General features: G+C 49.6%; 1 protein-coding gene across 1 annotated transcript in view; it reads right to left on the bottom strand.

The window, feature by feature from the left end:
• TG (thyroglobulin) overlaps positions 1-14,837 on the bottom strand; it is a 163,035-nt gene that overhangs the window by 93,843 nt on the left and 54,355 nt on the right. Inside the window, exons 28-34 of the mRNA XM_038760069.1 lie at positions 11,215-11,385; positions 8,081-8,146; positions 7,805-7,885; positions 2,717-2,857; positions 1,942-2,121; positions 904-1,015; positions 267-346 (exon numbers count right to left, since the gene is read on the bottom strand). Of these exons, the coding sequence (XP_038615997.1) occupies positions 267-346; positions 904-1,015; positions 1,942-2,121; positions 2,717-2,857; positions 7,805-7,885; positions 8,081-8,146; positions 11,215-11,385 (831 nt within the window). The remainder of the gene's footprint in view (positions 1-266; positions 347-903; positions 1,016-1,941; positions 2,122-2,716; positions 2,858-7,804; positions 7,886-8,080; positions 8,147-11,214; positions 11,386-14,837) is intronic.

Genomic DNA, 14,837 nt, shown 5'->3' with positions numbered 1-14,837 from the left:
CCGCCCAGAGGATGTTCTGCTACTTGTCACCAAGCAATAGGCATGGCACAGCCACCCGTTTAGTACCCATTGCTTCCAAGGCTCCAAAAGTGGCATTTAATGATTAGAAGGAAGGGGATGGGGTGTGCGTGCATTTGTGTGTGTGTGTGCGCACACACATCAAGGAGAGGAGTTTTCTTGGGAGTAACACGCCCTGCCCATCCCAGTGCCATTATGAGAGCCTCGAACAAGGGCAAGGAGTCCTCGTGGCATAGGCGGGGATGCACCTCTGGAGAGAGAGCCGTTTAGAAATCCAAAGCCCCGGCAGCAAGGATCCGCATCACAGCGCTGCTCGCACTCCAAAAACCTGAGAAAGGAACAGGAAATAGATCATGGACTACATCCGCCCCAGAGACCACGGCTTCACCAGGCTAGACCCAGGAACGGCTCCCCTCCAGCGCAGGACTGCCGGGGGTTGGGTTTGGAATCACCCACTGAGGTCTGGCACCTTCAGCTCTCCAGGGGGCAGGGGGACAAGAGAACTAACTCCCAGGATTTCTGGGTGTCAGTGCCCAGCAGGAGGAACCGGGGTGGAGGGCTCAGGGGCCCAGGAGCAGAACAAGATCTCTAGCAGTACAAACGGCCCCACATCGGACCCTACTGATGCTGCAGCTCTGCTCCTCTAGGTGATGAGCTGCGGAATTCCCAGCCTTCCCTGGCAGGAGGGCAACCCCTCTCCCGATCGCTGCCCACTCAGAGACTCTGCCTGCAGCGGTGGGCTTCACTGTGCCGTTGAACAGTCTTTAAACTTTCCGGCCCCCTCAGGCATCCTATGGCCATCCAGTCTCCATGCATGTCCCCCCCAGCAGAGCTATGGCACTGAACCCGTGGCCCCCAGAAAAACAAGACAGAACCTCATCTTACCCCTCGGAAATGGACTTTCCGCTCATGGAAACATGGTTCTGCACCGAAACTCCCGTCAGCTTCTGGAAGGGCAGGCGCGTGTAAAAGTTCTTCACCCTTTCTCCCAGGACAACTAGGCGGAGGAAGGAGCAGATTATCACTGCTTCCTGACCAGGAAGCAAGATGGAAAACTTTCCAGAGATCCCGGTCGGGTTTTTTCCACAGCCCAGGAGGGATTCCGGTCCAGTCCGGTGCCATCTCCCGTTGCCCACTTCTCAAGCTTAATTCCCCTTCCCATGGGTGGACCACAACCTCAGTCAGAGCTCTCAGGTCTTCCCCACAATCAACTCAGAGAAGCATCATGGCCTTGAGGAAAGAGCAAAGGCCTGAGAGTCAGAGGACCTGTGTTCTAATCCTGCTCTACCATTCCTTGCTGTCAAACCTTGGACAAGTCAACTTAACTTCTTTGTGCCTCAGTTCCTCAACTGTAAAATGGAGATTAAATACGCATTCTCCCTCCTACTTAGACTGTGAGCCCCATAAGGGACAGGAACCGTGTCTGACCTAATTACCTTGTCCCTACTTCAGCACTTAGAACAGTGTTTGACACATATTAAGCGCTTAACAAATATTATTTTTAAAACCCCAGTGCTTAGCACTCTGTAAGCTGGAAAGTGACCCCACCTGCTGAAATTTCAGCCCTGCCCACTTTGGATCCACAGGGGTGAGTAGCACAGTGGATAGAATATGGGACTGGGAGTCAGAAGGACCTGGGTTCTAATCCCATCTCTGCCACTTGTCTGCTGTGTGACCTTGGACAAGTCACTTCACTTCTCTGGGCCTCAGTTACATCTTCTGTAAAAAGGGGATTTAGACTGTGAGCCCCACACGGAGCAGGGACTGTGTCCAACCGGAGGAACTTGTATCTACCCCAGTGCTTAGAAGAGTGCTTGGCACATAGTGAGTGCTTAACAAATACCATCATCATCATTATCATTATTATTAGAATTGAAGCGGGCCACCTTGGATCCTCCCCTGGGCCACCCGGTGGTGCCTCACCTTTCCTCTGAAAGAGGGAGAGTGGGCGGCGGGGTAGGACCACTTGGCAGCTACCAGCAGTCAGTCCGTCAAGAGGGCCGCAAGTCCGGGCCTCCGGGTAGAGGACGCAGGTGAAGGGGGCCGTGCCAGCTGAATCCTGCAGCACTGCCAGCCGGCAGAACCCATCTTCCTCGGCACACTCTGAGGAGCGGAGAACGTCGCTGCTCATATTTCGGGGACCAGCAACCCTCCACCGTCTCCACCCCGGCCCAGCTCCTCAGGCATTTCTGTGGTTGGGGCCGGGATGCTGCCAGAGGGAAAACCACTCTCCTCTTGGTAGGAAGGAAACGGAATCACCGGTCGCCTCAAAGCTGACGGAAACATCCGCAGGGACACAGTGGGAGAGGAGGCGGGGGGCTTTTATACCTTAAGAGCCATTTGTCAGCCCCACTGAGCTGAATCTGCTCCCTAGTCTGCGAGCTTGTTGTGGGCAGGGACTGTGTCTGTTTATTGTTATATTGTACTCTTCCAGGAGCTTAGTACAGTGCTCTGCACCAGTAAGTGCTTAGTAAATACAACTGACTGACTGCCTGAGCTTTGAGATCCCTTGATAGATTGGGCTCTCCTTGGAGGAAAGGATTATGTTTTCGATATGCACTATATTTTCCCAAGCAGTTAGTACAGAGCTTTGCATACAGCAGATGTCCAGTATGGAGTTGGGCCCACAGGCCCGCTGTACCATCACCCCCTCCCAGTCAACCTCCCGGTGGACGGCACCCGGCCTCGAAGCCCTTACGTGAGAGGCACCAGAGCTCTGCCTGCCTCTGGGCTGAAAACCGAGGAGCGAGGAGCCGGTACTCCCAGCTGGGCAAGGGGCGGGACTCGTCCACGACGACCTGAGAGGCGTCTAGCGGGGAGAAGAGTTCGGCCGCTGGCTCTGAAAAACAAAAGACCCCGATGCTCGAGCCAGAGGGCAAAGGGGCGAATGAAGGAGCGAGTAGATCTTCCAGCCACATTCCCGGTGAGGTGGAACCCGGCTGCACCTCCGTGGGAGATGCCGTTGAGTCTCCAGGCCCCGGCTCCCCAAATACACTGTGAGCTCGTTGTTGGGTAGGGACCGTCTCTATATGTCGCCGACTCGTACTTCCCAATCGCTTAGTACAGTGCTCTGCACACAGTAAGCGCTCAATTAATATGATTGAATGAATAGGCCAGGCCGGGGTCAAGGACTCGAGGCCACTTGTGAATATCCGTCCAATTGGGCTTCATGGCTAGTCTCTCCTTTCAGTCCCAGACTGGTATGTCTGGCCACGGAACCGTGCTGAATTTCCCTCTTCGACGCTCCAGAAATCTCAGCCCACAAGGGGCTTATTATAATGGGTCTTATTACCATTATTGTGATGATGCTTATTATTATATTTGTTAACCATTTACTATGTGGCAAGCGCTGTTCTAACCTCTGGGGTAGAGACTGTGAGCCCACTGTTGGGTAGGGACTTTTCTCTATATGTTGCCAATTTGTACTTCCCAAGCGCTTAGTACAGTGCTCTGCACATAGTAAGCGCTCAATAAATACGATTGATGATGATGATGATACAAGCTAGTCAGATTGGATACAGTTCCTGTCCCACAGGGGGCACACAGGCTAAGTAGGAGAGGGGAATACGTATTTAATCCCCATTTTACCGTTCAGGAAACTGAGGGACAGAGAAGTGAAGTGACTTGCCCGAGGTCACACGGCAAGCAAATGGCAGAGCTGGGATTAGAATCAGTCAATCAGTCAATGGATTTTATTGCGCTCTTACTATGTGCAGAGCATCAGCGCTTAAAACAGTGCTTTGCACAGAGTAAACGCTTAATAAATGCCATCATTATTATTATTATTACTAACTGCTTGCTCCAGTTTCCTCTTCTGAAAAACCCCTGCAAATAGGTCAGTTTCACAAGGCAATGATGAAAAATGACAAAATGAAAATGATGTGGCATCCACGATTGGCTTCCACAACAGACAGAGGGTCCAGTTCAAAGTTGAAGGTGCTTAGAACAGTCCTTGGCACATAGTAAGCACTTATCAAATACCATCACCATTATTATTATTAGTGACAATCTAGACTGGAAGCTTTTTATGGGCAGGGAACATACCTACCGATTCAGTTGTATTGTACTCTTCCAAGCGCTTAGTACAGTTGCTGTGCACACAGCAAGTGCTCAATAAATACCACTGGTTGATTGACTAGTGAGAGCCTCACTCTCTGCTTATGAGGCAAAAGAATGGGCTGAGAGACAAAGTTATCTATTAGGCATAATAATAATAATTGCAGTATTTGTAAAACGCTTTCTACGTGGCAAACTGCACTAAATACTGAGGTAGATACAAAAGAAGCAGATCAGATACAATCCCTGTCCTACATGGGGCCCAAGGTCTAAGTAGGAAGGAGAACAGCCATTTAATTTCTAGTTTACAGAGGTGGAAACCGAGACACAGAGAAGTGCAGCGACTTGCTCAAAGTCACCCAGCAGGCAAGTGGCGGAGCCAGGATTAGAACCCAGGACTCCTGACTCCCAGGGCCGTGCTCATTTACCACCCATTCTCTTCATCTTTTCAATGCCTGAGGTTTCCCTTCTGAATATCAGCTTCTCAAAGGCAAGGCCCATGGGTCATGTCTACTGAGCTCTCCCGAGAGTCTAGCCCGGTGCTCTACACCCGGTAAGCATATAGCACAGTGCTCAGCCAAGCTGACACCCAATCCAGTGCCCCACATCGAGGAGGAGGTGTCCAATTAATATGATTGATGATTGATTGATTTGACTGATTGAATGGTGAGGGGATATGGCTCAGTGGAAAGAGCCCGGGCTTCGGAGTCAGAGGTCATGGGTTCAAATCCCGCCTCCGCCAATTGTCAGCTGTGTGACTTTGGGCAAGTCACTTCACTTCTCTGTGCCTCAGTTACCTCATCTGTAAAATGGGGATGAAGACTGTGAGCCCCCCGTGGGACAACCTGATTGCCTTGTAATCTCCCCAGCGCTCAGAACAGTGCTTTGCACATAGTAAGCGCTTAATAAATGCTATTAAAAAAAAATTTGTCAGAATGAGAGCTTGGAACTTTGAATCTCTATGTTTCTCTGCTTCGGAGACCCAGAGAGCTGAACTTCTCTTCGGGGCTTGGATCTCTGGAAAGCCAGGAGCTGCTGCCAAGAAATCAGAGACCCTGAGGGAATGGCAGAAAGCAAGTTGAGAAACTCGGGTCTTGGCAAGCAATGAAAGAATCCGAAGACAGGAAGGATTTCTTCCTAAATCACGGCCTTGTTTTTTTAAGCTCAGGAATTCCTCCAGCCAAAGGGTGTGATATCGACAGAGCTTTCTGCTCGCCCAATCTTTAACTCCAAGTCAGACTCTCTGACTCCTTGCTTGCCCTGTTCTGCCACCCGCTTCATAAAAGGGAGGACTCCCAGAGTGCTTTGTAAAGAGTAAGCGCTTAATAAATGCCATTATTATTATTATTATTATTACTACTACTCCCCCGATCCCTAATCTGCTTCAATATCTGCCCCCCCACCCTGTAGACTGTAAACTCTATGTGGGCAGGTATTGCATCCAACAAATCTGTCGAACTGTACTCTCCCAAGCGCTTAGTGCAGTGCTCTGCACACAGTGAGCATTCAATAAATCCCACTGATTGACTGGACCAGATTAACGGCATGACCATTTCTGACTTTCCCTCTCTCAGTAAAGAATGCCTGCCAGTGAGACAGGGATTCATATATGTTTAAACCTCTCCCATTTCAGAGGGCCACAGTTGGTAATGGCCCCTTCAAAGAGGTGCGTGGGAATTCCTGATTCGTCATTCTAATTACCCTTGTTATCACTATGACTGTAATGGGCTGGGTATCTTCAATTCTATTTTCCTCCCTCCCTCCCAGCTTCCCACTAAAGCTACAAAATCCAGACAGCGGCTGGCTGGAGCTGAATTGGAAAAGCCGACAGCCCGTTATTTCATCTCCCAAGGCGATGGGATGAGATCTCTTTGCTAGTAAAACACTCCAGCAGGGAATGGAGTGGCTAGCTATAATTCTACTAAGCTTCCAGGGCAGGCCAAAGCACATCGGAATTGTCCGCTTCCCCCGTTCGATTGTAAGCTCCATTTAGGTAGGGACCACGTAGCACTTGGTAATCAATTAATCAATCATATTTATTGAGCACTTACTGCCTGAAGAGCACTGTGCTAAGCCCTCAAGAACCTTACATTCTTTTGAGGAAGACAGGAAAGTGCCCCAAATTGGGCACCCAATCTAAGAGGGAGAGAGGGAGATCAGGGGCACCCCATTTTAAAGTTGAGGAAACTAGGTTCAGAGAGGTTAAGTGACTAGTCCACGGTCACACAACAGACCGGAGGAAGAGTTGGGAGTAAAATTCTGGCCTCCTGACTCTCAGCCCCAGGCTCTTTCCACTAGGCAACCCTGCCGCTCTCCTGAAGAAAGGATCTTTTCTGGTTTGTGTGTGTCAGATGGGGGTCTATAAAAGTAGACCAATTTCCCATGAGTTCAGGAAGGTTTAGTTGTGGCAGTTGAGGGAACCATTCTCGGAGAAGCGTCATAAAGAAACTTTCTGGTGATTTCTGAATAAGCGTCAGCCCTGACTGCCCTTTCAGGAGAATTCTAGCGATAGCAGAAGGGACAGGGGAAGAATGGTAGTGCTGCCTGGTAGGCATAGAGCGGCAATGAGAGCTAGAAGACCCTGTTCCCATTCCTTTCTGAAGACAAGTCACTTAGCCTCTCTGGGCATTAATCAGTCTTTTTACTCAATCAATGGTATTTATCAAGTGCTTCCTAAGTGCAGGGCTCTGGATAAGCACTTGGGAAGGTCCAATACAACAGAATTAGCAGACAAGTTCCCTGCTTTTAACAAACTTACAGTCTAGATATGAACAAATAATTCCCTTTTAGCCTGTAATACCTTTTAGCTTATAAACCTCTTTTGGGACCGGGGCTGGGTCTGACACGATTATCTCCTATCAATCCAAGCATTCGGTGTTTGGCTCCTGGTACATGCCCAATAAAGACCATCACTACCATTTGGGAAAACAGTTTTCCAAGTTATCCTGCATCACCTAAACGTTTAGTACCATGCTTTGCAAAGAGTAAGTGCTCAATAAATACGATTGAATAAGAAATCCCTCACCCACTGCAGCCCTATCTCCACTTTTGTTGTCTGTCTCCCCCTTTTAGACTGTGAGCCCACTGTTGGGTAGGGACTGTCTCTATATGTTGCCAACTTGTACTTCCCAAGCGCTTAGTACAGTGCTCTGCACACAGTAAGCACTCAATAAATACGATTGATTGATTGATTAATCATCCGCCTCAGCTGTAAGCATGCTCCCTGGCTTGGTGGGGGGGTACTCTGAACTGAGTGCCCTCCCCCATCTCTAATCGTGTGGTAGTGGACCCAAGTCCTGTGACAGGCTGAGCACCTCTCTGTGGTCTCTGCTACAGTCACCAATGAGGATGCGTGTGGCTCAGTGGAAAGAGCCCGGGCTTGGGAGTCAGAGGTCATGGGTTCGAATCCCGACTCTGCCACATGTCTGCTGTGTGACCTTGGGCAAGTCACTTAACTTCTCTGAGCCTCAGTTCCCTCATCTGTAAAATGGGGATTAAGACTGTGAGCCCCATGTGGGACAAACTGATCACCTTGTATCCCCCCAGCGCTTAGAACAGTGCTTTGCACATAGTAAGCGCTTAACAAATGCCATCATTATTATTATTATGTGCAGTGCAGAATGTCTCAGGAGCAGAATCAAGAGCCAGTCTGCTCTGCTGACCCCATCCTCCCCTCCACCCCTGCCACCCCTGCTCTGCTTTCTTGGCCCAGGACCGCCCGGAGGATTACCTGTGAGCGTGGGCGTGTCCGGCCCCTGGAGCCGGCCGGCCTCGCACTCGGCTGCTGGGCCTCGGGCTGCCGCGTCCGAATCTAGGGAAAAGGCCAGTGGGGAGAGCCCCTTTTGAGTATACTCATTTGTGTTCCAGTGGGTCAGGCGTCCTGTGGGCCAAGCGTGCCCCGTTGGCCCCAAATGATGCCCTGTTTTTCTGTACTTCGAAAGGTTGATGCCCACCAGTACCGTGCTCTGTACCCACTAGGTGCCCAATTGACTGAAGTCCCCCTTACCTCTCCAGAGGTAGACCTGCTGGAAAGTAGAGACAGCTCCCTGAGCTTCCTCTAGAGGCTCAGAACCTGAAATGAAAGTTAAAACCACTCCATATTGATTGTGAAAATGGGATTCCTCCTCAATGCTCCCTTCACTGGCCTGTATTCCCCCCATTCCTCTCCTTCCACACCTGAGTCTCTTCTCAGCCCCCTCTCACCTCCAAATCTTCATACTGGCTCCTGGCCCCCCCACTTCCTCCATGAAGAAGCAGCGTAGCCTAGTGGCAAGAGCCTGGGCTTGGGAGTCAGAGGTCATGGGTTCTAATCCTGGCTCTGCCACTTATCTGCTGTGTGACCTTGGGCAGGTCACTTCACTTCTCTGTGCCTCCATTACCTCATCTGTAAAAACGGGGATTACGACTGTGAGCCCCACAGGGGACAACCTGATTACCTTGTATCTACCCCAGTACTTAGTACAGTGCTTGGCACAAAGTAAGCGCTTAACAAATACCATAATTATTATTACTATGAAGTCTCCCTAGAAGAGCACAACCTGTGTCCAGGCCCTGTGACTTTTTTTTTAAAGGCATTTCTTAAGCGCTTACTAGGTACCAGGCACTGTACTAATTGCTGCGGTAGATTCAAGCTAATCAGCCTGGACACAGTCCCTGTTCCCCACAGGGCTCACAGTCTTAATCCCCATTTTACAGATGAGCTAACTGAAGCCCAGAGAAGTTAAGCGATTTTCCCAAGATCACACAGCAAACAAGTGGTAGAGGCAGGATTTGAACCTGACTTTCCACTAAGTCATGTGGCTTCTGCAGTCTCCTTCCCCCCTGCCTGCCCTTCTAGGCAGCAATATCTGGGCAGTTGTCTCATCCCAGCACTTAACACAGGGCTTCACATACCGTAATTTTGAGAGTGGGAAATTTATCTACGGACTCTATGCTCCCCAGCACTTAGGACGGTGCCTGCACAGAGCAAGCACTCAATAAACGCCACCGACTGAAAAAACACCAGAACACACGTTGGGCTGCTAAAATGTTTAGAAGGCCACCTTTTCTCTTCCATGAGCCCTAAGACGTCAGGATGGACCCTCCAAATACCAGCCCTGGATCTTGGCTTCTTTCCTGCTCCCTGAGCTGATGCCATTACAGTCCCCAGGAGAGATGCTATTTGCACGGTCAGTTTAAAGCATTAAGTGGGCCTCTCTCCCCACAAACCAACACAGCCTCTGTAGAGTCTTTGAAACATAGTAAGTGCTTAACAATGTCCTAAAAAAAATCAAAACCAACCCCCCCCCACCAAAAAAAAACCTTAATGACCGGCCCAGGAGACTCCCTCCTCAACCTCTCGTGCTTGGCTCCCCAGGCTGGGTCAGGGCCCCCTGACCAGCTCTCCCATTTGTCCACTTCCCCCAAGCTGTTTTCCAGCCTTCTGGAATCTGCACGCGCCTGAGAACTTCTCTGCCAAGACCTTCTTTCCCCAACAGCTCCAAAGCCCCTGGGACTGGTCCAGGATGTTTCATCCATATGGTTCTCATTCATTTGCCCTCCAAGATGTCTTCCAGAGTGAAAACTGCATCGTCTGAGGACTTTCTAAGCCTCTTTTCTTAGAAATGGGAGGCCTGCGCTAGCCAAAGGTGAATAGTTTGAGGCACAGACAGGTCTCAATTGGAAATTCAGGAGGGGCAAGGATTGAAGGGATTGCAGACTTGAAAACACACATATGCCACACATACATCGGACAGTGAGGCAGCGCTGCCCTTCGGTTCAAAAAGGATGCTTTTGACTGTGATCTCGCTGGGGCCTGACTTTTTTTCATTTATTTCATGGTATTTGTTAAGTGCTTCCTATACTCCAGGCACTGTACTAAGTGCTGGAATAGATATAAGCTGGGGAACAAGGATGGACACAGTCCAAGTCCACATGTGGCTCCCAGCTTTAATCCACATTTTACAGGTGATGGAACTGAGGCACAGAGAAGTTTACTGCGTTCTGGCCCCTGGGTTAGCATTGCGTAGACCCCAGTAATGAAAAGGAGAGAGTTTGGTCCCTCTTCCATTAGGATCTGTGCCACAGTTGCATTTGCAGTGGTGGGGATGGTCTACCCTGAGTCTTCCAAACTCTCTCGGCCGGTCCCGTGTGCTCCGTGACCCCTAACAAATCCCCCTATGACCTCAACGGTGGCTCACAATGGTGGACCATTCACGAAACTGACACCCAGAGCGACTTGCCCTTCAGTCAGCTTTGGTGCCGGACTCCCAGGAACTTACTTGTCCCCTGGAAGTGGCTCAGCACTGTCCTGGGAAAGCCTGCCCCTGTGGGTGCTACCCCCAGACCAACCTCCCTTTAGACTGTAAGCTCACTGTGGGCTTGGAACATGTCTACCAACTCTGTTATGTTGTAGTAATAATAATAATAATAATAATGATAATGGCATTTATTAAGCGCTTACTATGTGCAAAGCACTGTTCCAAGTGCTGGGGAGGTTACAAAGTGATCAGGTTGTCCCACGGGGGGCTCACAGTCTTCATCCCCATTTTACATTCATTCATTCATTCAATCATATTTATTGAGCGCTTACTGTGTGCAGAGCACTGTACTAAGCGCTTAGGAAGTAAAAGTTGGCAACATATAGAGATGGTCCCTACCCAACAGTAGGCCGAGACACAGAGAAGTGACTTGCCCCAAATCGCACAGCTGACAATTGGCGGAGAGCTAGGATTTCATCATCATCATCAATCGTATTTATTGAGCACTTACTGTGTGCAGAGCACTGTACTAAGCGCTTGGGAAGTACAAGTTGGCAACATATAGAGATGGTCCCTACCCAACAGTGGGCCGAGACACAGAGAAGTGAAGTGACTTGCCCCAAATCGCACAGCTGAAAATTGGCGGAGAGCTAGGATTTGAACCCGTGACCTCGGACTCCAAAGCCCATGCTCTTTCCACTGAGCCACGCTGTTCTCTCCCAAGCACTCAGTCCAGTGTGTTGCACACGGTAAACGCTCAACAGATACCACTGTGTGACTAAATACGATTGATAGAGAGGCGTGTTGAAGAAAACTCCAGGGGGCCCATGGGAGAAAGCAGATCAAGGATGGCCGGGAGTGGAAGGCGGTGGGAGGGCGATGGATTGGACGGTTTACTCACTTGCAAAGTCTTGCCCTGCCAGGCTCAGGATGAACTGGCTCTTGGACGGGTCAGACTTCAGCTCACCACAGAGCGCGGCCTCTGCAGCTTGGGATGGGGAGAAGGGTCTCCGGTCACTGGAATGGCACAGCAGGACATCCGGGGAGCTCAGGAGCCCACAGATGATCATCCCTGCGGAGGGAATTTCAGGGTTATTCTACTAAGCCCTCCTTTCCTTTTCCTTTCCTCTCCCCCTCGTCCCCCTCTCCATCCCCCCATCTTACCTCCTTCCCTTCCCCACAGCACCTGTATATATGTATATATGCTTGTACATATTTATTACTCTATTTATTTATTTATTTATTTTACTTGTACATTTCTATCCTATTTATTTTATTTTGTTGGTATGTTTGGTTCTGTTCTCTGTCTCCCCCTTTTAGACTGTGAGCCCACTGTTGGGTAGGGACTGTCTCTATGTGTTGCCAATTTGTACTTCCCAAGCGCTTAGTACAGTGCTCTGCACATAGTAAGCACTCAATAAATACGATTGATTGATTGATTGATTGACTTCCTTTTCTTCAAGCCTCTTCTGTGACACCCTGGCTTGCCCCCTTTATTCATCCGCCCCCCTCCCAGCCTTACAGGACTTAGGTCCACATCTGTAATTCATTTATTTATATTAATGTCTGTCTCCCCTTCTAGAATGTAAACTCACTGTGGGTAGGGAATGTGTCCGTTATATTGATATGTTGTACTCTCCCAAGTGCTGAGCACAGTGCTCTGCACACAGTAAGAGAACAATAAATATAACTGACTGACTCCCAGGTGCTCAGTACATTGCCCAGAACTCAAAAAATCCCCTCACACTATTACTCTGCAGAGAAGAGATGGCAGCGTGGCTCAGTGGAAAGAGCCCGGGCTTTGGAGTCAGAGGTCATGAGTTCAAATCCCGGCTCCGCCACTTGTCAGCTGGGTGACTTTGGGCAAGTCACTTAACTTCTCTGTGCCTCAGTTACCTCATCTGTAAAATGGGGATTAAGACTGTGAGCCCCACGTGGGACAACCTGATCACCTTGTAACCTCCCCAGCACTTAGAACAGTGCTTTGCACAGAGTGAGCACTTAATAAATGCCATCATCATCATCACCGGGGGGCTGGGTGATTATCCTCCAGACCGTAAACTTGTTGTGGGCAGAGAACGTGCTTACCAACTCTGCTGCAATGTACTCTCCCAAGTGCTTAGTACAGTGCTCTGCACACAGGAAATGCTCAGTAAATATCATTGATTATCACAAATCGAGAAATCCTGGCTATTTTCCTGCTGCTGCTCCCTTGTCTACACCACATCCTCCCCAGTGGATCGTGATTCGTTTCCAAACTCCCCAAGCTGCATCAACGCAACAGCCAACCTAGCGCCTACTTATCTCCTACCTGTTCTCGGGGTGAGAATGTCAAAAGTCATTTCAGTTGTTAATCCTGCTAATTCATTCTGACATGCGCACACCACTAACTGCATATCTTGGTTCCTCTTCTTGTTTCCACACACTGTAAATAGTTACTGTCTGTCTATTTCCACCATTTGAATAAAAGTTCCTTGAAGGCAAGGAGCATGTGTACTTTCTAGAGAGAACTAGTCAGTTAATCGTATTGAGTTTTTACTGTGTGAGGAGCACTGTACTAAGAGTTTGGGAGTGTACAATATACAATATAACAGACATGTTTCCTGTCCATGCTGAGTTTATGGTCTAGAGGGGGTGACAGACAATAATATAAATACAATTACAGATATGTACATAAGTGCTGTGGGGCTTGGAAGGGGGATGAATAAAGTCAAGGCGATGCAGAAGGGAGTGGGAGAAGAAGATGGGGTGCTAGATAAGGCACCTAGTACAGAGCTCTGTTCATAGTGGACGCCCAGGGCAGGGCTCTGCCCACAGTAAGTACTCATTAACTACTCTGAAACGTGAAAATAAAACCTGTGTGGGTTAGATGCAATGGAGAGCAGAATGGTATAGTGCCAGAGGAAGACAGGAGGGGTGAAGGATTTGGCAGACTCACAGAGAGGACTCAGCAGGGTTCAGCCCCTTCTCTTAGGCAGACGCGAGCTAATGATTTCATCTCAAACTCTAGGTCCAGCGCTCGTGTGGTGATCCCGCCTGCTTTCGTTTAGAGAGCTCTGAGAATTGGGTCGAGCCGAGCTTGGTTATGCCGGAGCTCCCAGGCTGACCCAGGGCTCATGGCCCAGTGGGAGCCTGGCCAAGTATCCTGTAACTATGTTCCCTGGGTTCAGTGTTCCAAGGAATGGGAACATTCTTCCACGTGGGATCTAAGGGAACACAGATTGAACCTCTTCCCCTCGAGAAGCCACTGACTGGCCTGGGCCGCTCTTCGCATCATGAGAGCTCACTGGAAACTGCCTCTAGGTTCCTTGCCCCGATGCAGGCATAACTGGAAATATGCTCCTCGACCAGGCCGGCGGGGGTGATTTCTATACTTCTATTCCCAGGGATTTCTTCCAGTGAGCAGCTTATGCCAGCATTGAAAGTTTTCTCTGATTTCAGTGCTCTGCACACAGTAAGTGTTCAATAAATACGGTTGAATGAATGAACGAATAATGAATGAATTATTAAGAGCTCCATCACCCAGAATCCTTGGAACCAGGGCAAAGTCAGGCCCTCGAGCATTCCTGGTAGTTACGTTATCTAAATCGGAATATTAGGCCAAACTGTGGGACAGATGCCAATAGATTATAAACTCCTAGAGGTCAAGGAATGCCTGATTTGCTTCTACTGTACTGTCCCAACCATTTTGTACGAGAGGTTCTCAACAAATATCACTGATTGACTGAAGAGGCGGCCAATAGATACCACTGATCGATTAAGTTGGGACCCCAATCGCCCCCGAATCGTCAAAAGCATCTGCAAGATCTCCTAGGGTGATGGAACCATCTTGCAGAAATGGGAGCTGCACTCTGATCTCACAGGTCGGGAATATTTCCACGTGGTAGAGAGGAAGCTCCTTGTGGGCAGGCATTGTGTCTTGTGCTTCTGTTGCATTTTCCCGAGCACTCAGTACTGTGCACTGCACTCAGTCGATGCTCAGTAAAGACCATTACAACCACTACCACTACTTCTACAATTAGGCCAGAACCCTGTGGTTCCTTGGCCCAGGCCTACAGTACAGTCTGACCCAGCCCAAGCCAGTCCCCTGCAAGAACTGGAAGGAAACCTCTAATAGTCTAGGCTTGTCCTGAGGACCACCTAAGTGCAATCTAGGCCTGCTGGAAAATGAAGTCCCAGAAGCCAAGGGGATTGCTGTACAGGGTGATCCCGACGCCTACACGGGATTCTTCAGTCTCCACACTGCAGCATCCGTGTCCGAAACCCCCAAAATGATGGAAGCTGCCAGAGGGCCGGAGGAACCCACTCCAAGTTTGCCCTGCGGTTCGGGCCACACTGCCACGGCCCTTGAGGCTGGCCATCCTTGGGGTAGCCAGTCATAATCAAAGCCCCTGTTCGCTGTCTGGCACAGTGAACCCCCATGAAAGTTTGGCAGATTAATCACACTGGGATGCTGGGTTCCTCTTTCCCCCTTCTCCCCCAGCCTGGGTTACTGCATTTCACACGACCCACGGCTCCAACCGA

The sequence above is a fragment of the Tachyglossus aculeatus genome, chromosome 18 (assembly GCF_015852505.1).
Source record: "Tachyglossus aculeatus isolate mTacAcu1 chromosome 18, mTacAcu1.pri, whole genome shotgun sequence".
Taxonomy (NCBI): domain Eukaryota; kingdom Metazoa; phylum Chordata; class Mammalia; order Monotremata; family Tachyglossidae; genus Tachyglossus; species Tachyglossus aculeatus.
The sequence above is the reverse complement of the archived record's forward strand: the minus strand, read 5'-3'. Positions and strand labels throughout refer to the sequence as shown.